Source organism: Euleptes europaea, chromosome 1 (genome assembly GCF_029931775.1).
Source record: "Euleptes europaea isolate rEulEur1 chromosome 1, rEulEur1.hap1, whole genome shotgun sequence".
Lineage (NCBI taxonomy): Eukaryota > Metazoa > Chordata > Lepidosauria > Squamata > Sphaerodactylidae > Euleptes > Euleptes europaea.
In genome coordinates this window covers 59764-79373 of record NC_079312.1, presented here as the reverse complement: position 1 = coordinate 79373, position 19610 = coordinate 59764, and the positions used below count along the sequence as shown (strand labels likewise).

At 62.4% G+C, this 19610-nt stretch overlaps 1 protein-coding gene across 8 annotated transcripts in view; it reads left to right on the top strand.

The window, feature by feature from the left end:
* Positions 1-19610, top strand: part of SYNGAP1 (synaptic Ras GTPase activating protein 1) — a 72301-nt gene that overhangs the window by 23738 nt on the left and 28953 nt on the right. For 4 of the 8 annotated variants that reach the window (XR_008933409.1, XM_056853196.1, XM_056853186.1 and 1 more), the window contains exons 3-7: positions 58-163; positions 9650-9747; positions 13056-13180; positions 14391-14544; positions 14654-14752. Coding sequence is in view for 7 of the 8 variants with exons in the window: in XM_056853196.1 (XP_056709174.1) it covers positions 58-163; positions 9650-9747; positions 13056-13180; positions 14391-14544; positions 14654-14752 (582 nt within the window). In the remaining variant the exon portion in view is untranslated. Of the gene's footprint in view, positions 1-57; positions 164-9649; positions 9748-13055; positions 13181-14042; positions 14096-14390; positions 14545-14653; positions 14753-19610 lie in introns of those variants that run through there. The other 4 variants (XM_056853215.1, XM_056853169.1, XM_056853177.1 and 1 more) reach the window with 3 other exon arrangements.

Genomic DNA, 19610 nt, shown 5'->3' with positions numbered 1-19610 from the left:
TGGGGTCAGGATCCGTTTCCCGAATGCTAACCTTTTGCCTGTCTCCCCACCGTCAAGATCCACCCCCTGCTACTCCGAGAACGCCAGAGGGATCCCGCCCGGACCAAGCTTTTGCGGCGAACTGTCAGCGTCCCCGTGGAAGGGCGACCCCAGCCGGAGCACGGTAGGGACCTGTGGAAACCCTCGCTGAGGGGGGTCTCCGGGGAGGGGGATGGCATGCCGCTGACTCCCGGGCTTACGCCAAGGATGTAGGGGGACTCCTTTGTGGCACCTGATCCTGGCAGAGCCCGTGCAGGGCGTGCGCCTGCAGCACCGCTCCCCATAGGAGAGCCCCGTAGGGCTGTCTGTCCTCTGCTCCTGTTTTCTGGGAGGCCTGTGGCAGAGCATTGGGGTCCCGCCCCCCAAGCCCCTCTCCCCGTGGCTCTCTCAGGCCCCTGCCCTCTTTTTAGCAGGCTCTGAACCTGCACACCTCTCCAGCCCTTCTCCTGGCAGCTGCCAGGGTCATCCCGGTCCTCTTCCGAGTGCTACGGGGCCTCGGCCCCCATTTCAAAGGGAGGCCCCCTCATGAGCAGGGCTGCTAGGCCTTCCTATGATGCCATGTGGGGGCCCCCTCCGCACTGATGTGGCCAGGGCAAGCCCCCCCCCACACACACGCTCCCCTACAGAATGGCTTTTGGGGTAGCCCCAGGCTGTCTGCACATGCCTTGAGCTAGAAAAGGGGGGGGGAGAGAGAGAGAGAGAGAGAGAGAGAGAGAGAGAGAGAGAGAGAGAGAGAGAGAGAGAGAGAGAGAGAGAGAGAGAGAGATTCCCATGAGTGGAATTTGCACCTGCTGCCCACCCCGTTGCGGGAGCGTGTGTGCTGGGCTTGCATGAAGCAGCGTGGCCCCGCTTCTCCCTCAGTGACCTGCCTTGTCAGGGAAAGTGGATGCTCCGGAAGCTGTGAGGACAGAGGGGCGGGACTGCGTGCGCGTGTGTGGCGTGTGGCGTGCGCATCTGGGGTGGGAAGCTGTTCTCCCCATTAATGGAACAGAGCCCCCAGCCCCCCGCCCAACCATCAGTCCTACAGAGGAAATCAGTCAGGGTAGCTCCCCATAGCCTGGCTGTATCGTCCTCATTTTGTCGTGGTCTGGGAGGAGCCACGGCTCAGTGGCAGAGCATGCGCTTGGTGTGCAGAAGGTCCCAGGTTCGATCCCCGAGGGAGCCGCTGCCAGCCTGAGTAGACAAGACGGACCTTGATGGACCGAGGGGGTGGGTGGGGGGTCTGGTTCCGTATCAGGCAGCTCCGTGCATTCAGGTGGTTCATCGCACCCTCCGGCTTCCCACTTTGGGGTTTCTTGGGTTTGGGTTGGGGGGAACCAAGGTCTAGGCCGGAGGGGGTTCTGGAGGGGAGGGCAGGTGGAGGGTGGTCGTCTTGCTCCCTCGGCCGGCCTGTGGGGCAGGCCCAGAGGAGAGGGCTTGGCAGTGGGTCTCTGGCAGGCCACCTTCTCTCTCTCTCTCTCTCTTTTCCCCCTCATCCAAAGGCCAGGTGGAAGGGGGGGGAGGTAGACACCTGTCCACGTCACATTTCCCCTCACCTGCTGCATGGGGCTTGTGGACTTTAGGGGGCCTGGGTCTCTTTTGGAGGGGAGGGAAGCATGCTGTGCCCTGAACCTGTGTGCGTGTGTGCGCGCGCGTGCGTAAGCCCCCCCCAGCCCCCCTCGTGACTCTCCCCAGCAGCTTCCCAGCCATTCAGTTCAGTTCTGTGCCCCCCAGCCCATCCCATAATAGCTCGCTCCATTGAAAGGCACCGACTCGGAGGAGGAGGCCGGGGAGCTTGACAACGGTTGCCATAGGAACCCTCTCTCGCTCTGGCAGGCTTCCCGGGCGGCACTATTCAGCGCGGGGCCTGCAGTGGGTGTCTTGTGAGGAAGCCAGGCCGCCTCCTCCTCCTCCTCCCCCTGCCGCCGCTGCCCCCCCCCCCGTTGCCTCGCAGCCCCTTGGCTGCCCTGGGGGCCTCTGGGCACCCACCCACCCACCCACCGCCCCTTCCCTCCCTGCGTGGCCGGGCAACCGGCTGGGTGCCCCCTCGCCTGGCCCGCCCGGGAGCCCTGCTGCCTGCCGCCCAGGGGGTGCCCTGCAGGGAGTCGCCCCCTCCCCGCCCGGCCAGGCCTCAGCGTGACCCGCCGCCCTGCAGGCCGGCCCCCCTCCCCCCCCCTCCCCTGCTGCTGGGGGGTTAAAAAAAGAACGGGGTCTCTCGGAGAAGTTGGCTTAAAAGGTTTCCATGGCAACCCCCGGGAGCGAGGCAGGGGGAGGCGGGGACGCCCCCCCCTCCCAGGCTCTTCTGCCGCGGGCCGCGGGCGCCCCCTGCCGGGGCCCTGCCGCACTCCCCGGGCGCCCTCCCCCGGGGTCGCCCTGGCCTGGGCTGACCCCGCCCGGGGCGGCGGCCGAGGACCCGCAGGGCTCCCCGCCGGGGCTGCTCCGGGGCTCCCCGGCGCCTCGCCCCTCGGGACCCCCCCCGCCGCCTCCCCTCCCCGCCGGCCTGGGCTGTGCCGAGCAGCAGGGCCTCTCCCGCGGCGGCCCCACGCCGGGTGGCGACTGCAGGGCCCGGAGCAGCGGAGGGGGGGCTGGCGGGCCCAGGCGAGAGGCAGGGGGGACGGACGGACGGACGGACGGGGGGGGGAGGCTTAGCGCCCGAGCGGCGCGACCCCCCCCCCCCGCCTGCCTCAGGAAGTTCCCGGCCCTCTTCGGGGGCGGGAGGGGGGTTCCCGGCCCGCGGTGCGGCCGGAGAGGGGGCCGGAGGAGCGGCGGCGCGGGCCCTGCGGGCGTCCCGCGGCACGGCGCTGCCGGGGGGGGGAGGGAGGGAGGGAGGGAGGGAGGGGGGGGCTCCGCCGGGCGGGCGCGAGCGGCGGCGGCGGCGATGACAGGCGAGCCCGTCTCCTAGCAACGGCTCGGCATGCGGGGGGGGGGGGTGGCGCGGGGCGCGGCGGAGCGTCGAGGCGCGGCGAGCAGCGCGCGGACCGGGCGCGCCAGGCGAGGCGAGGCGAGGCGAGGCGGCAGCAGCCTCTCCGGCCGCCCGCCCGCCCGCCCGCCCGCCGCCCGCGCCACCACGGCCCCGGGAGCGGCGGCGGCGGCGGCGGCGGCGGCCCCCTGGGGCCCCAGGCTGGGCGAGGGGGCCAGCCGCCGCCCCGCGCATGGCGCGCCGCACCTAGCCCCCGCCGGCCGGCCGGCAGGTAAGGCGGCGCTGGCGAGAAGGGAGCCGCGGGACCGCCGGGGACGCGGGTGGGGGGTGGGTGGGGGGGTCCGGCTGCCCGGGCCGGGGCCCCCGCGCGCCTGCTGCGCGGAGGGCCGAGGGGCCCCTCCGCCGCCGCCGCCGCCGCCGCCGCTCCGGCGCGCGCGCACCTGCGGAGGAGCGCGGCCGTGCGTCGCGGCGGCGCTCGGGGCGGCTGGTGCGGAGCACGATGCGCGCGTGGTGTGCGCGCGCGCCTGGGTGCCCGCTTGCGTGCGCGCGTGCCCGCTGGCGTCTCGTGTGGAGGCGTGTTGGGTCGGGGCTGCTGGTGCACGCGGGGGAGGGAGCGGAGGGGGGGGGCTGCGGCTGGCTGCCCGGCCGGAGAGCTGGGGGAGAGGGGGGTCGGCCGAGTTGGAGGCCCGGGGGGGCCAGCCGGGCGGAGCTGCCGGCAGGGCTGCGCTCCGGAGAGCATGTGCAGAGGGCCCCGCCGCGCGGAAGCCCCGGCCGCCTCGGACCACGTGACTCGCCAGGTGGTTTGTGCGGGGCGGGGGGGAGAAGAGGAGAGAGGCTGATGCGGGCCCAGGGCAACCGCTGGCCCGGCTTTGGGGGGCTGGGGGCCACCCCCTCCCCCTCCCCCCTGCCCGCTTCCCCCGGCCTTCTGCTTTCCCTGCTGGCACCCTGCGTTCTTGTGGGGAGGGGGGATCAGGGGTCTTGCTATTGCCAAGGGAAAGCTTTCCTGCGTACCTAAGACTGGTCCCTGGGGGGCACGCGGGGCCCCCACCTTCTCTCTCCCTGAGCCCTTTTCTTGGCCTCTCTGGCAGGCCCTCTCCCACCAAGGCTGCTCTTAGACGGGAGGGGGGGGTCAGTAATTCGGACCTTTTCCCCCTCCCCCAACAGTCCTCTCCATGCTGTGGAGCTCGAGCAGGACTGTAAACCCCCCCCCCCCCCAATGCTTGAAAGCAGAACACTCTTCCCTGTTCCTTGGCCACCCTTCTCAGTTCATTTTTCACAGATCCAACCACAAATATCAATGATGCTTCAAAAGCTCTGCTCCCCAAAATAAGCCATGGACCACCACAAACCAAACTACCCCCACATTCGAGGGATTCTGCCCCATAATTCTGCTGTCCCCTGGTCCAAAGCCGAGTTTGGACGCTAGCTGCTCCCAAGCGAGGCCGCGCCCCCAGTTGCTTCAGTTGTGCTTCTCCTGCGCCCAAAATAATCTTTGGACCACCTTCGGTCCTACACCCACCCCCCACTCTGGGGACTGTGCCCTACAGGGCCTGGGGCCCAGCCCAAATACCGGTTCTGCCCCCTAGAGCTTCATTTGGGGATGCCCCCGGAACGCCTCGCTGGCAATGCTGGGAAGAGGCCCTGAGCAGAGAGCCCTGGCCGGGTCGGCAGCCAGGCTGAGCAATTTCTCCCCCATCCCTTGCTCGAGGGCCCCCAGGAGCTCTTGGGAGCCTGAGCAGCCTCTCCCCCTCTGGCTCCCCCCCTTCAACCCACTCCCAGCGTCCTGGCGCTTTCCTTGCCTGGTCATTTGGGTGGGGGGTTTGGGTTTTTTTATTCCTTTTTGTGAATTAACCGAATGCCATTTTCTTGCCACCTGGGGAGTCCTCAGGTATGTAGAGCCCCCCCCCCGTCCCCATCAGTGGGTGGCCTGGCTTTGATGCTTTTGGACTTGATCCCCGGGTCTCTGTTCTGTTAGATGTGGCCGAGGGGACCGGCCACGTGTCCTCCTGTGCCTTCCAAATGTGTGGGGTGGGGGTGGGGGGGGGCATGAGAGCGCAGCATGTTTAGAGGACAAGTCTCTGCCCTGAGAGCTGAGTTCGGAAACAGCCTCCTCCCCCCGCAGGCCTGTTTCCTCCCCCCCCCCAATTTCCATTCCTCCCCATAGCAAAGCATATCTGCTGCCATGTGTAGAGCCCAGTTCACTCTGAGGAGCTCTGCGGAATCACAGCCGGAGGAGGAGGAGGAGAGGGGGAGAATCCTGCAAAGCCACGCGGAGGACTGCGGGCGAGGTGGCCCCTTGGGAGCAGGGGCCCTTTTGGCCCCTGTGAGCTGGTGGTGGTGGTGGTGGGCTGCTGCGTTGTGCAGGGGGAGTTTGATGGTTGGGCTTTCTACCAAATGTTCCAAGGGAGGGTCCAGCTGCCGGCCCAGGTTTTCATTTGGAGATCACTGGAAGCAGAAGACACAAAAATCGGGAGTGCTTTTGTAGAGGAGCAGAAAGCCTCTCTCTCCCCCCACAGCCCCCCCCCACACACCTAGGTGGGATTTAGGAGGCTGGCAAGCGGGCTGATGCTCGGAAGGGCCCCCCCCCGCCGCCCTCCCCTGGCTTCTCCACAGGAGGCCCCTCTGGTCTGGGTAGCAAAAGGCACCTTCCAGCCCAGGGTGCTGGACCGGCCCTCCTGCTCTTTCTCAAGGCCCCACTCATTTCCAGTGAAAGACTCACAAAGCGAAGCTTGACGTGGGAGGCAAAGACGAGGGGGGCAGTTCTATGCCAGGGTGTGCTGGGGGTGGGTGGGCAGAATGGCTCCCCTGGAGTCAGGGAGAGAAGTCGAGCATGGCAGAGGGCCCCAGGAGCTGCCATGCAGTCGGCTGGGCCGCTGGCAGGCAGGCTGGCTGCCTGGCTGTCTGGGGGTGGCGACAGATGGCAGGCAGAGGCTCGGGTGGATGGAGCCCCGATCTGTGTGAGCACACGGCGGGGGGGGGAATGGGGGGTTGAGTTTTCCCCTGGAGGAACGAGGCAGTCACGTTCTGATCAGTCAGGAGGGCTCACTCTTGCTGGGGTGAGAAAGGGGCTCTGACCCCCCCCCCAAAAAAGATGAGGCTTCCCTGTAAGGTTTAGAGGCAGGGAGGGCCAAGCCCTGAGAATATAGGGAGAGTCCTCCTTGATCACATTGAGGGGGGGTCCATCCAGGCCCCCCTCCCATCTCACACAGCAGCCACCCAACAAACAGGATGGGAAAGACCTTTCTCCGCCTGAGGCCCCCTGAGAGACCCAAAGGGTCTGACTCAGGGGGAGGCAGCTGCGTGTGTTCGTGTGTGTGTGTGTATGTATGTGTGTGTGGGGGGGTAGCAGCCACTCAAAGGCCCATCCAACTGGGCAGTCTGAAAGTCCAGCCTCTGGGCTGGGGGGACTTCAGCGCTGACCCCCCTCCCTATCCTGTGGCACATTGACTGTGGGTCGGGGCCTCCAGTGGGGTGGGGGCTGGCAGTGGATCCCCAGGTCTTCGTCCAGCGTTGCCTGTGTCAGCTTCCTGCCTGGTTCGGGAGGCTTCTTCCGTGCCTCCGGGCAGACTTCCCTTGGAGAGGTTTTCTGCGCTGGGGAAAGTGGTTCTTGGTCCACATGGCAGCTCCCATCCCTGCGGGGGACAGCCCCTCCCCCTCCCCGATGCAGGCGGGGCTTGCTTCTTGGCCACTCCTTGCCTGGCAAGGGGGCAGGTGGGTGGGCCGGCTAGCGGGGGAGAGGGCACCTGAGATCAGCCCAGAGCAGGTGGAAGAAAACCTGTGGGCCTGGTCCTGGATCCGGCCCCCATGAAGGGAGCATGCGTGTGTGGGGAGAGGGGGCTGTATGATGGGCCTCCCAGCCAGCAGGCGGGCATCCGGCTTTGTAGGGCCTGGGTGGTTTCTGTCTCCAGTGGGGCTTTTGGAGCTGCCTGGCCCCTCCCTCCCTCCCTCCCTCCTCCAGTTGCTCTCAGGGTGACCTCCTGCCCTGGCACGTGCGCTCGAGCCTCCTCGGTGCTGAGCAGGGCTGGCACGGGGGCCGAGGGAACCTCCCCCCCCTCCCCGTCTCCGGATGCTGAAGTGCTTCTTGTCCAAAGCACGTTTTTCCAGCGTGGATGCTGGGCTGGGCTAGGCCATTCCCTGCCCCCCCACCCCCATTGACCCGCAAGCCCCAGCTCCCCAGGTCAGGCCAGGACTTCCTGCGAGCTGAGGACCCCCCCCTCCCTTAAACATTAAAGAGCAGGTCTGGTCTCAGAACACGCGCAGAGTGCTTTCCCCAAAAACCGATCCCTGCTGGCTGCCTCTGGGGTCAGCGGAAGGTATTCTCAGTCGCAGGGTGCCTGGTCGACTGGGCTGCTTGGGGTGGGGGTGGGGCTCTGGCTGCTTTGGGGGCTCTTGGCATCCGGAAGGCTGAGGTGACAGAGCCGTGGCTGGCAAGATTGGAGAGGCCTGTCGCCTGGCTGCTTGAGCACGTGCAGAGTGTCAGCCCAGGAAGTCTGTGTTGGAGGAACTGTCTGCCCATGGTGCCAGGGAAGGCTGTGGCTGGCAGGGACGCTTCCTCCCGGAGGGAGGAGGCACACCCAGTATCTGTCAGGTCACTGTTGGGAGGAAGGGGCTAGGCTCGAGGGCCGTCCCCTCCCCACACTCCTGGAAGGCACAAAAGAGGCATGGGTGGGGCGGGACGGAGGGCACAGACCTGGGCTTGTGGGGGGGGGGCTGCAGGCGAGACTGGCTCTTTGCTCTCTTGCAATGCAGAGACCCCCCCCACCCCCACACCAGCGGTCTTCCTCCTCCTCCTCCACACAGCCAAAGGCAAGCAGAGGCAACGTGAAGGGAGCAAGAGGCTGGGGGTTCCCAGAGGCTCTCTGGAGGCAGCCCCCCACCCCCAGAGGAAGCTGCAGCTGCCCCGGGCCTGGCAGGAGCGGTCACCCGGGGGGGGGGGGCTTTGCCAAAGCTGGATGCTGGGACCCAGTAGGAGTTGCTGCGGCAGGCAAGGCGAAGAGGGGGCGTTCGCTGGCTCAGCTCACAGAACAACCCCCCCACCCGCTGGCCTCTTGACAAGCCCCCACCTCAGAAAAGCAGGTAGGCAGGGAGGGGCGCGCAGCACCCGTCTCCTCCCTTCGGGCGTCTTCTCTGGTGGCTCAGCCTCATTGGAGAGACCCTGCTGCCTCCGCCACTGCCTTGAGACCAGCTGAGCAGGCCTTTCTCCCCCTCCTCCCTCGTAGGCACTCTGCACATGCCCCGAGGCACATTCGCCTTTCACTTCGCATGCTTCATGCCCGGGGCCATGGCTTGCTGAGCTCCACAGAGCATTCAGCCCAGCCCACCTCACAGGGTTGTAGTGAGTAAGGCTAAACTGGGGAACACAGAATCGGGTGGGGAGGGACTCGTATGAGGAAAGGTTGAAGGAGCTGGGTACGTTTAGCCAGGAGAGGAGAAGACTTAGAGGGGACATGAGAACCATCTTCAAGTACTTGAAGGGCTCTGTCATATGGAGGAGGGGGCCGAGTTTTTTTCTGTTGCCCCAGAAGGTCGGACCAGAAACAACGGATTGGAATTAGATCAAAAGTATTTCCGTCTAGACATTAGGAAGAATTTTCTAACGGAGCGGTTCCTCAGTGGAACAGGCTTCCTCGGGAGGTGGTTGAGCTCTCCTTCCCTGGAGGTTTTTAAACAGAGGCATGCTGGCCCATCTGGAGGGCAGGAAGGTTTTCATCAGTGTTTTGCTCCCGTGGCCCTTTCTTGCGTGCCCAGGGTAGCGCCGATTGCCATTTGGGGTCAGGATGCAATTGTTTTCCAGACCAGATTGGAGGTGTTGTTTTTTTGCCATCTTCTGGGCATGGGGTAGGGGTAACTGGGGATGTGTGTGTGTGTGCGCGCGCGCGAATTTCCTGCATTGTGCAGGGGGTTGGACTAGATGACCCTGGCTGTACCCTTCCCGGAGGGGGAGGCTGGACTTTCACCTGGACTTCTGGTTCCTGGAGGTGTGATGGGCATTTGGTGTTTGGACTGTCAAGGAAAGGGGGAGTTTGTGGGCTATTTGGGGTTGGTGGGGGGGATGAGCTAGGCTTCCGCGCCGCTATTTCAGTCTCTGACGCCAATCCCGTGTGCTATTTGAGGCTTCCCTGCCCCTCCCGCGCCTGCTGGGCTTTCTGAGCCCAGCTCTTCCATTCACAACAATGCAACGTGTGTGTATGGGGGGGCAGTATTCAGGGACTCCCTCCCCAATGCCTTTCCGTGTTCCAAGGCCTCGCTTGCCCCTCTGCTCTCAGGTGGGCCTTGGGCTGGAGAGGCCAGCCGGGAGGGTCTCTGGGGGGGGGGGGTCATCTGCCTCTGGCCACCAGCCAGACCTTGGGCTCCTGGGCTCCTCTTTCCAGCCTCTTGGATTTGGGGCAGGGGGGAGGGGAGGATGGCACTGCATGGCTGTGGGGGGGGTAGAGGGGCTTTGTGCTTGGTGAGATGCAGCCTTTGTGGCTGTCCCCTGAGCCCCTGAGCCCTGGTTTGCGTCGGAAGCCAGGCCTGCTCCCTGTCTCGTGCCCTCAGTCACCACAGGCTTTCGGTGTGGTTCACGGGTGCCCATCCCTCGTGGGCCGCTTTGCCACGTGCAGGAGGAAGGGTGAGCCAGATGGGATGGTGCCCGGTGCCTCCCAGTCCGCTCCTTGCCCGTCACTCCTGCTCAGTGCACCCCGGCAGCCCTGTGCCCCTCTTCTTTTCCAGATTATCACGCGGCCCGTTCCCGGCGGAAGAGTGTTCCTGGAGGGAAACAGTACAGCATCAACATGGACGCCCCGCCTGCACCTCCCTTCCGCCCCTCGGTGAGAGACCGCCCTCCCTGTCCGGTCAGGCCGGTCCCGGCCTCCCCCTGTGCCCCGAGGGAGGGGCCTGGTGGAGGCTGCTGTTTAGTCTGGGACAGACAGAGGCCCATCTTAGCCCCCCACCCCCAACGCCTGGGGCCAGGCGAGAGAGATGGTGGAGGCCGTGGGGGGAGATGGACGAATGGACAGGACGGGAGGAGGCTCCGTGCCTCCGGCCTCCCTCTGGCCTCTCCCAGTGCCCTCCCACTGGGGCCACCCTAGTCTGGGGACTGGAGTCAGACCTCATTGTGCATCAGTGCCTGAGGCGGCCCTGGATATGGGGCAGGCAAATGGAAAAGGCAGTAGGCTCTCGGAGGGAGGGAGGGGGAGCCAGTCAGGTGCCAGATTTCCCCCCCCCCCAAGGTAAGGAGAGATTCCCTCCTGCATCCAATTCGAGGATCTGAACTAAATGCTTTTAAAGGCTTTGCCTGTTCAAAAACCGTTTAGCAGCAGAGGGCTCCAGGATTTATCAATTAATGGAGATTAACAACCTTTAATTCTGACAGTGCAAAAGAGTAAAGGGGAGGGGGGTTGAGATCGGTTGTTTAAACTATTAACCCACAAACCAGACAGAATGTCTGTAGAAACTTTTAACATTTATTGAGATGAGAAAGTATTATTTTTGTTGAGCAAGACCGAAAAACAATCAGGCATGAAAAAACCGTACAATTACTGTGAAGATAAATGCTAAAATTATCAAAGGAGCTTGCATTGCTTAATCAAATTATAGCAAGTTAAAATTTTATAAGCAAAATCAGGTTTCAGCTTTTTGTCTGGCTGCTTGTAGGGGTTATCAAAAAGCCCGAGTGATCTCACCTGGTCTTCTGAGACTTCCATCCGAAGAAATCTGATTTGCTTGGTCACAGGAGTGCATATTTGTAGAAAAATGCCAGTCTTATCTTTGTCTAAGTCTGTTCTAGCATAGCCGTGTGATTACTATATAGAGAACTGGCTGTTTCATAACTGAATACGAGATAATCGACACAAGTGCAAATAAGCCAGCTAGCAGGGTGCCCCCGAGTGACACCCTGATGCGGCAAGAGGAGGAGGCCCGAGCTCAGCTCTTAACCTCTATTAAAAAGCAGTTATTCTATATTTTCTGTAACTGTTCGAATTAACTGTCCCAAGGTGAACAGTTGAAGAGTGAGTGAACCCTGGGTTAGCTTGCAAACTCAGCAGGAAAAGGTTAGTGATGTCATAGCTGCCGCTACACACACGTGCGCGCACCCACACCCACAACAGCTGGGCGGGCGGGGGGAGGGGTTGCTTCAGGGGCGTGGCAGCCAGTCTGGTCCAGCTCAGATTGGAGAGGCAATTCTGGGAGGTGAGATTGGGTTAGGGTTTGGCAGCTGGCGCCTTGCTGCCTTGGCCCTTTGCAAACATGCTCCGCTCTGAGTACTGCCAGCTGTCGCATACACGCTCAGGCAGGCAGGCAGGCAGGCAGGGAAAGCAGTTGCGGGGGTGGGGGCTTCCTAGTCCCTCCACCCGGGCCTCGGAGGAAGGGGTGGCACCACCCCACTGGAAAAGGAGACTGGGTTGCCAAACTCCTCAGGAAGCCGACCACTGGTCCCTCATCGGACAAGTCTTCCTGGGACCGGCCACCGGAGGCCCTTGGCATGGAGGTGCCTGGGCCTTTGGGTGTGCCGAGCGGGCAGTCTCCTTCTCCGATCCCTGCTGTTGTCTTGGCTCTTGGAATGCCTGGTTCACTGTAGGCACATGGGGCAGGAACTTGGCAGTGGGGCTGGGAAGGCTGGGGAGAGACCGCCCCCTTTGCCATTCCCACCAGTGGAGAGGGAGGGATGCTCACCCCCCCAACCCACAATCAGCAGCCCCCGGAATCTCTTCCCCCTGGGAAAGTGCTGTCCAGGTGATGGAGACAGCCTTAAACCCCCTCCTCCACTCCAGGCCCCTCATGGGGCATCAGGGCCTTGGCCAGGACTGCAGGACACAATCCGGAGGCACCTGGTGGTAGCCCCTCCCCTCAGGTGTGCTTAAAGCACCCTTTTCATTGATGTCATCCTGGCCGTTTATGTCTCGCTCCTCCGCCCAGAGTCTGGTTCCCAGAGCAGCTTATTGGGGCAACTAGAATGGTCAGAATACAAGGAACTAGCGAGAACAGTGAAAGAAAAACCCAGTCAGTGCAAAAAGCAAAACATGGAAAAGAAAAAGGAAAAAATAAAGGGCGAAAACATTTGAATCTGTAAATAACCATCAGGAATAAAATAAATCCAGAAGAACAGATTTATCTTTGAGTCCCATGGGGTAGGGCTGTCAATTCGGTTCGGTCCGAACTGAAAATCAACCGAATTTCCCCTGATTCGTTGCTTTTCTGTTCGGACGGATCCGAACTCAAAACTGGCGGGCAACCGGGGGGACCAAATTCAGCGAGTTCGGGAGTTCGCGAATAAATTCGGCCAATTCGGCCGTCAGTAAGCAGCATTCTCCTCCCCCGGCCAATCGGTCAAAGCATTAAGACAGGGATGTGAAATGTCACCTAAAATATGTCCACAGTGTCCGCAGGCCAAGGGGAGGGAAAAAACGGAGAAGGGCCCCCCCTCCCCTTAGTGGCACCAGAGGGAGAGGGTGGGGAGGCCCGTCCCAGGGCAGGCAATAGGAGCTGGCGGCGGAACTGGGGAAGAAGAAGAAGGGGACGCGAGGAGAGGGTTCTGGAAGGAAGGCAAGGCGGGGAGGGGGGCTGCCTCATGCTGTCCTGTGAGGGTGGGGCAGCTCTCAGCAACGTTGAACCAAGGATGAGGGAGAACTCGGGGGGGAGGGGTTGTGGGCTGGCAGGGTTACGGCCACCAGCCACACGATGCCAGGGGACCCAGTGGTTTTTAGGAGTAGCTCTCCCCCCCCCCAATTCATGCTGGGGCTGCAATGTGGGGGAAGAAGAAGAGAGATCACCCTTCTCCCCCCCCATGTGGCTTTGTTGATTGGAACTGTACACCCCCCCCAGCCCAATTAAAGCCGCTCTTTTTTCCTTTTGGGATTAATAACAGCACGAGCTGCTGGCAGGGTGGGCACGGTTGCGATTGGTGGGGCCTTTCCTGCCCGCCGTCCTGGTCTGAATCAGGCCCTGAGTGGCAGCTGCAGAGCTGTGTTCATGGGGCTGGCCTGATCCGCTCCTGCTCTCCCGGTGACACGCGTCCGTGGGTGCGGTTCCTGTGCCCCTCGTCTTTGGGGGGGCGAGGGCGGCGTGGCCCCCCTGCCCGGGTCCCCCGGTGGGGCTGCTCTTTGCAGACGGGCGCCTCTCTTCTCCCCTCTCTCAGCAGCAGGGATTCCTGAGCCGGCGCTTGAAGAGCTCCATCAAGCGGACCAAGAGCCAGCCGAAACTGGACCGCACCAGCAGCTTCCGCCAGATGTTGCCTCGGTTCCGGAGCGCTGACCATGACAGGTGAGGGGAGGCGGAGAAGGGGCCGGACGCTGCTGCCCCAGAAGTGGCTGTGGCACTGCTGAGGAACGGGACCCCCCCCCCCCGTCCCGTTTGCGCACCTGAGGGGACCCCCCCTGAGAGAGAGCGAGAGAGAGAGAGAGAGGCCTACCCTCCCAGGAGCGGACCCTTGGGCCTTGGCACCTCCCTTTGCCCCAGTTCCCCCCTCACCCCCTCCCTGTTGGGCCCCTTCCCGTGCCCCCCCTCCCGTCCGCCCCCCCTCCCCTTCGCTTCCTTCGAGGACCGTGGGCCCCCTCCTCCCTGTGGCCGTGGACGGCTGGCTGCCTCCGATCCCCCAGGCTCACCCCCCCGCCCCGGCACCCTGCGTATTTTTATCCTCTGCCTGCCTCCTTCCCCCCCCCCCCCCCCCCGCTGACGGCAGCCCCGACACGCACGGGGCTCTCTCTCCACTTACGCCGCTGGGCTAAAAATATCCTCCTGGGGGCGGCAGCTTGGAGCAGAAATGCCACCGGGGAAGGAAGAGCAGTGTGGGGAGGGGGGATTTCTGAGCTGAGGCCCCCTCTCTCCTCCGCTCCCTGCGGGGTGGGAGGAGTTTCTCTGGGGGGCACACTGGCCCTGGTCAAGAGGAGCATGGAGCACGGACTGCTGCACCTGCCGGGGGCGGGGACGTGCCCTGGCCCGCCCCAGCCCTGGCTGCCGGCATGCTCACGCTGATGACCGAAGGAGCTCTGGAATGGAGTGGGGGGGGGGGTCACCGCAGCCCCAGACGCCCCCCCTCGCCGCTCTGGCTGGGGTCGACTTTGTCTGACGCTCTCTCCGTCTCTCTCTTTCTCTCTCTTTCCTCTGGCTCGGTCCCGTTCTCCAGGCCGGGATCCCCCCGGCAGCTGCAGGACTGCCCCTCTGTGGGGCAGACGCCAGGTACCCCGCCTGAGTGTGGGCCTTGCCGAAGCCACCGGCCCCTCCTCTCCCGCACACTCCCCCCCTCCCCTGCCCCACAGGAGCAGCCTCGCACCGCCGAAACCCCCCCCTGTGCCCCGGCCATGCTTGTGTTGTGATGTTGCTTTAGCACCAGGTGTGACCTGTCTGCCCCACACCCCGGATGCAGCACTCCCCCCCGGCCGGGCCGGCCCCTCGACTGAGTCCTCCTCTTCTCCCCCCAGGGCCTGCCCCCCCTCCCCGCACCTCACCTCTCCCTTTTCCACCCCCACCGCAGGGCCCGCCTCATGCAGAGCTTCAAGGAGTCCCACTCCCACGAGTCCCTGCTCAGCCCCAGCAGCGCCGCTGAGGCCCTGGAGCTCAACCTGGATGAGGACTCCCTCATCAAGCCCGTCCACAGCAGCATCCTGGGCCAGGAGTTCTGCTTCGAGGTATACCCCGGGGGAGGAGTGGGGGTGGGGAGGGGGTTGGGGGGTTGCCCTTCTTGCAGGGGCTCCGTGCACGGGGGGACAACTGCCACGGGTTGCCTTTCACCCCCAGGTCACCACCTCTTCTGGCACCAAATGCTTTGCCTGTCGATCGGCCGCTGAGCGGGACAAATGGATTGAGAACTTGCAGCGCGCGGTGAAGCCCAACAAGGTACGGCCCACAGATGTCTTCTTCTCCTGCCCCTCCCCTCAAGGCAGGATCAGCCTAGAGCATCCTTGACAAGCGTTTATCCAGCTTCTGCTTGAAGGCGGCCAGTGAGGGGGGAAAAACTCACCCACCTCCCTAGGTAGCTGATTCCACTGCCGAACAACTGTAAAAAAATGTTTCCTGGTATCCAGCCGGTACTTTCCCACACGTAATTTAAACCCACTATTGTGAGTCCTGTGATCCTCTGCTGCCAATAGGAACAGCTCCCTGCCCTCCTCTGAGTGACAGCCCTTCAGATACTTCTTGAGAGCGATCGTGTCCCCCCTCAGCCTCCCCAACTCCCTCAGCCCTTCCTCGCAGGGCTTCTTGGCCTCCAGGCCTCCCCTGACCATCCTCGTCGCTCTCCTGTGCACCTGCTCCATTCTGTCCACACCCTTTTTGAGGTGAGGCCTCCAGAACTCCAGATGTTGTGCCTCTGTTGATGCACCCTAACTTCGCATTAGATTTTTTTGTCATTGCATCACACTGGCTACTCATATTTAACTGACGGTCATAGAATCATAGAGTTGGAAGGGACCACCAGGGTCATCTAGTCCAACACGCAGAGCAATGCAGGAAATTCAGAACTACCTCCCCCCCCGCACCCCCAGTGACCAGAAGATGGCCAAGATTCCCTCATCATCATCTGTCTAAGGTCACAGAATCAGCATTGCTGACAGATGGCCATCTAACCTCTTCTTAAAAACCTCCATGGAAGGAGAGCTTATCACCCATAACCCAAGATCCTGTTCACACAAACTGCTGCCCAGAAGTGCACCCCCATCCAGTATGCGTGTCCCTCATTTCTGTTACCCAGATATAGAACTTGGCACTTATCCTTGTTGAATTGCATCTTGTTCGCATCCGCCCACTTTTCCAGCGTGTTCAGATCTCGTTGAATTCTATCTCTATTTTCCGGGGTGTTCGCTGCTCCTCCCAATTTGGTGTCATCTGCAGATTTAATGAGTAGACCCTCCACACCCTCTTCCAGATCATTTATAAAAATATTGAAAAGTACCAGGCCCAGAACCGAGCCCTGTGGCCACCCCACTTGGACGCCTCCCTCCATTCAGGTGAAACGTCACCGACAACTACTCTTTGAGTGTGGTTCTCCAACCAGTCCCCTGTCCACCTAACTATCCCAGGGTCCAGTCCACAGCCCATCAGGAACATCCTGGGGCACCGAGGGCTCACGCTTGGGTGCCACCTTTGGGGTCTTTTTGGATCAAAAGGCAGGGCAGGAACAGAGGAGAAAAACCACGAGTCTTTGCTTCGATTTGGCTTTGAGCAGAAACGGAAGTTCTCCCCCCGTGGGGTGGGGATTTCCACTTTTCTGTTATCCCCTCCGGCCTTCTAGCTCTCAGCCTCTTCTCTTTAGGCAGGTGCTGGGGCAGCCAGTGGTCTCCAAAATGTGGGGCTGGGGCAGGCCCCACTCCTCTCTGGCCACGGATGGCCTTCCCAAGAGGTTTCCCACTTGACGCTCCCCTTCTGCCTGCCCAGCCCACGCCATTCACCCGCGGTGGCCAAAGGAGGACCCCCCCAAGCTTAGAGGCCCCCATGGCACCTGCCCTGCTTCACAGCTGCTCCTAAGCTGCCTGGAGCCTCTCAGCTGCCCACCGTTGTGAACAGCAAACTAGGCCGGCAAGATTTGGGGGGGTGTGTGTCAGCTTTCCAGAGTCAAAGCTCCCTTCTTGAGACGAGATGGAGCTAGAGGTTCGAGAGGAATTTTTGGACAGTCCAGGTGGCGCAACCTTCTGCCTAACCCACCTCGCAGGATTGATGTGAGGATAAAGAGGCGGGGGCTGGCAGCCCTTGGAAATAGGGCAGGATAGCAACGTCATACAAAGCTGAGGCCTGTTTGAAACCTGGGGCCGCCCAGCCCCCCCCCCCCGTCGCCTCCCCTTCAAACTGAAAGCGTGTCGTGACGGATAAGCGTGTCGGTCTGGGATCTGGGATACCTCGCTTCGACTCTGTCTCGAAAGCTTCCGGGGTGACCTTGAGCCACCCAGGCAGATTCAGCCTAGCCTACCTCAGAGGATTGTTGTGGGGGTAAAATGGAAGCAGTGAGAAACATGTAAGCCACTTTGAATCCCTGCTGGGGAGAAAGGTGGGGTATAAATGAAGTAAATAAATGACACACCCCCTTCCCACCAGGCTGAATGCTCTTCCCAGAGTTGCGGGTTCATTCAGTCCCCCTGCGGCATCTCCAGTTCAAGGCAGGAGGTAGCCGGTGATGTGAAGGGCCCCCCTCTGCCTGAGACCCTGGGGAGCTGCTGCCGATCTGAGGAGACCCCCAGTGGTGGCCTGATTCAGCAGGAGCCCACTTAGCGGTGCCCCCCATCTACCAGAGTGCGTGGGGCTGTCTCATAGAATCATAGAGTCGGAAGGGACCACCAGGGCCATCTTGTCCAACCCCCTGCACAATGCAGGAAATTCACAACTACCTCCCCCCTCCACACCCCTAGTGACCAGAAGATGGCCAAGATGCCCTCCCTCTCTGTGGGCTTCCAGCATTCCTGCTGTTTGTCTGCCCCTCTGGGGTCTTTGTTGACGTTTCTCGAGCTGTTTCCTGCCCCCTGCTGGTCTCCCAGCCCCCTCACTCGGCTGGGTTCCTTCCCCAGACTCACACCCTTCTGACTCTGGACATGCCTTCGAGCCCCCTCCCCTATTTGGCCTTCTGAGGGGCAGCAGCAGATGCTCGGGCGGGCAAGGGAGGGCCGCCCGGGCCCGCACAGCAGGGCCTGCAGTAGCAGCGGGGCAGCCGCTGGCAAGGGGGGCACCGCAGGAAGACCACTGGGGGCCGTTAAAGGGGGGTGGGGGTGGCAGTGCGCCAGGGCTGCAGCCCTTTAGGGGCCACAGTTGGCAGCTGGGCTCGGTGGGTGGGTGCCCAAGGATGACAGCTGGCATCTCGCCCTCTCTCTGACCACCCCTTTCTTTCCCCTGCCCTGTGAGCTGCCAGCTGGGGACAGCCCGTGCCGCAGGTGGCGAATCTGTCGCCAAGCCTGCATTATGGCCTCCGCAGATAGCCCCCAGACAGCCCTGCTCTGGGCTCCTTCCTGCAGGCCCCATGGCCCCCCTGCCTGGATGGGGGGAGGTCGTGGGATCCGCATAGCAGGAGGCAGTTGCTTTGCCCCCCCCACACCCCTCTTGTTCCCGTGGAGAGCTGGCTCGGGTGGGGGAGGGCTCGGGTGGGGGACCGGAGGGAAAGGCGTGGGGTCAAGCAGTCAGAGCCCCCCCCCCCAGGTGCAGATCCATGGGCCAGAGGTGACTGGCGGGGCACGGCCAGGCTCCCGGGAGCAGGAGAGCTGTGGCCGCTCAGCAGGTCCTCCCACTCCCCATGGCGAGTTGTCCAGTCTGAAAGGCGGGGCTTTCTGTAGGGTGGGAAGTGTCATGATTGGTCCCTGGTGCCATGGGGTTGCTGCCCGGGTGGCATCAGGAGGAAGGCGCTGGACTGTGGCTGGTGGACAACCCAGTTGGTACCCCTGGCCTGGTGGCGGGACTTAAAGTGGCCTTGAACCTTCCCAGGAACATGGCTGAGGGAGGCTCTGCAGAAGCTGATGGATGGAGGGATGAGAGGGAGGGAGGGAGCGGTTAAAATGCTTAGGGCTGTTTAGCTTGGAAAGAAGACAGCCGGGGGGAGACATGATAGAGATCTATAAAATTATGCATGGCTTGGAGAGAGTGGACAGGGAGAAGTTTTTCTCCCTCTCCCATAATACTAGAACGCGGGGTCATCTGCTGAAGCTGGAGGGTGAGAGATTCAAAACAGATAAAAGGAAGTATTTGTTCACACAATCCATGGTTAAATTGTGGGACTCCCTGCCCCAGGATGTGGTGATGGCTGCCAATTTGGAAGGCTTTAAGACGGGAGTGGGCATGTTCATGGAGGAGAGGGGTATCCATACTATGGGAGAGGGGTATACTAGTCAAAATGGATACTGGTCATGATGCATGCCTCTTCTCTCCAATATCAATGGAGCAGGTCTGTGATATGAGGTGATGTGAGCTTCCTGGAGGCACCTGGTCGGCCGCGGTGTGAACAGATTGCTGGACTCGACAGGCCTCCTGGGTCTGTGCATCCAGCTGGGCTTTTTCCTATGTTCTTAATGTTCTAAGGAAGGGAGGAAAGGGCTTGGGGAGGCCCCTTAGACTGAGCCCTGACCAGGGGGCATGCATCCTAGCACATTGTTGGGACTCCCCAGAAGCAGGAGGCAAGAAAGAGAGGGGAGCAGGGAGCTGGCCAGGGGGGCAGCCCCCTCCCTTTCCCCCTAGACTTGGCTGGCTGCCAGAAAGATCCACAGTTCAGCCTGCAGATAGAGAATCATCCACCAGGCGGGTGTGTCTGAGGCGCCTTCCCAGCCGGAGGAGGCCGAGCTTTGTCGGGAGGGTCCGGTCCGGTCTCGGGCAGAGGGCCTACCCACCTGGGAAGCAAGGAGCCAAACCCCTTACAGCTCACACAGTTTACAATGGGCTGCCTAGTCCAGGATGACCTGGTCGGTCAGCAGCACCGTTTGACTGGTCGAGGAGAAGTGACCGTGCTGGAGGAGAAAGGGGCCGGCGCATGGGGTGGGCATTCGGTGACGGACTCTCATCTCTGGGGGTGGACCTGGGCATCCCCTTCCCAGCCCCCAGCACTCTTGGCTTCTGGTCCCATCCCACTGGGTGGGAGTCCGTCAGGAGCCCAACTGCAGCCTTTCTGACCAGCGATTTGGGATGGGCTCCCGGAGGAGGGGAAGGGGTGCCCTTCCCCTCCCCTCCCGACTTTTAGAAAGTGGGCCAGAGCGCTGGTTGGGTGGGCTGCAGAGCAAGGGGGGGGAGTTTC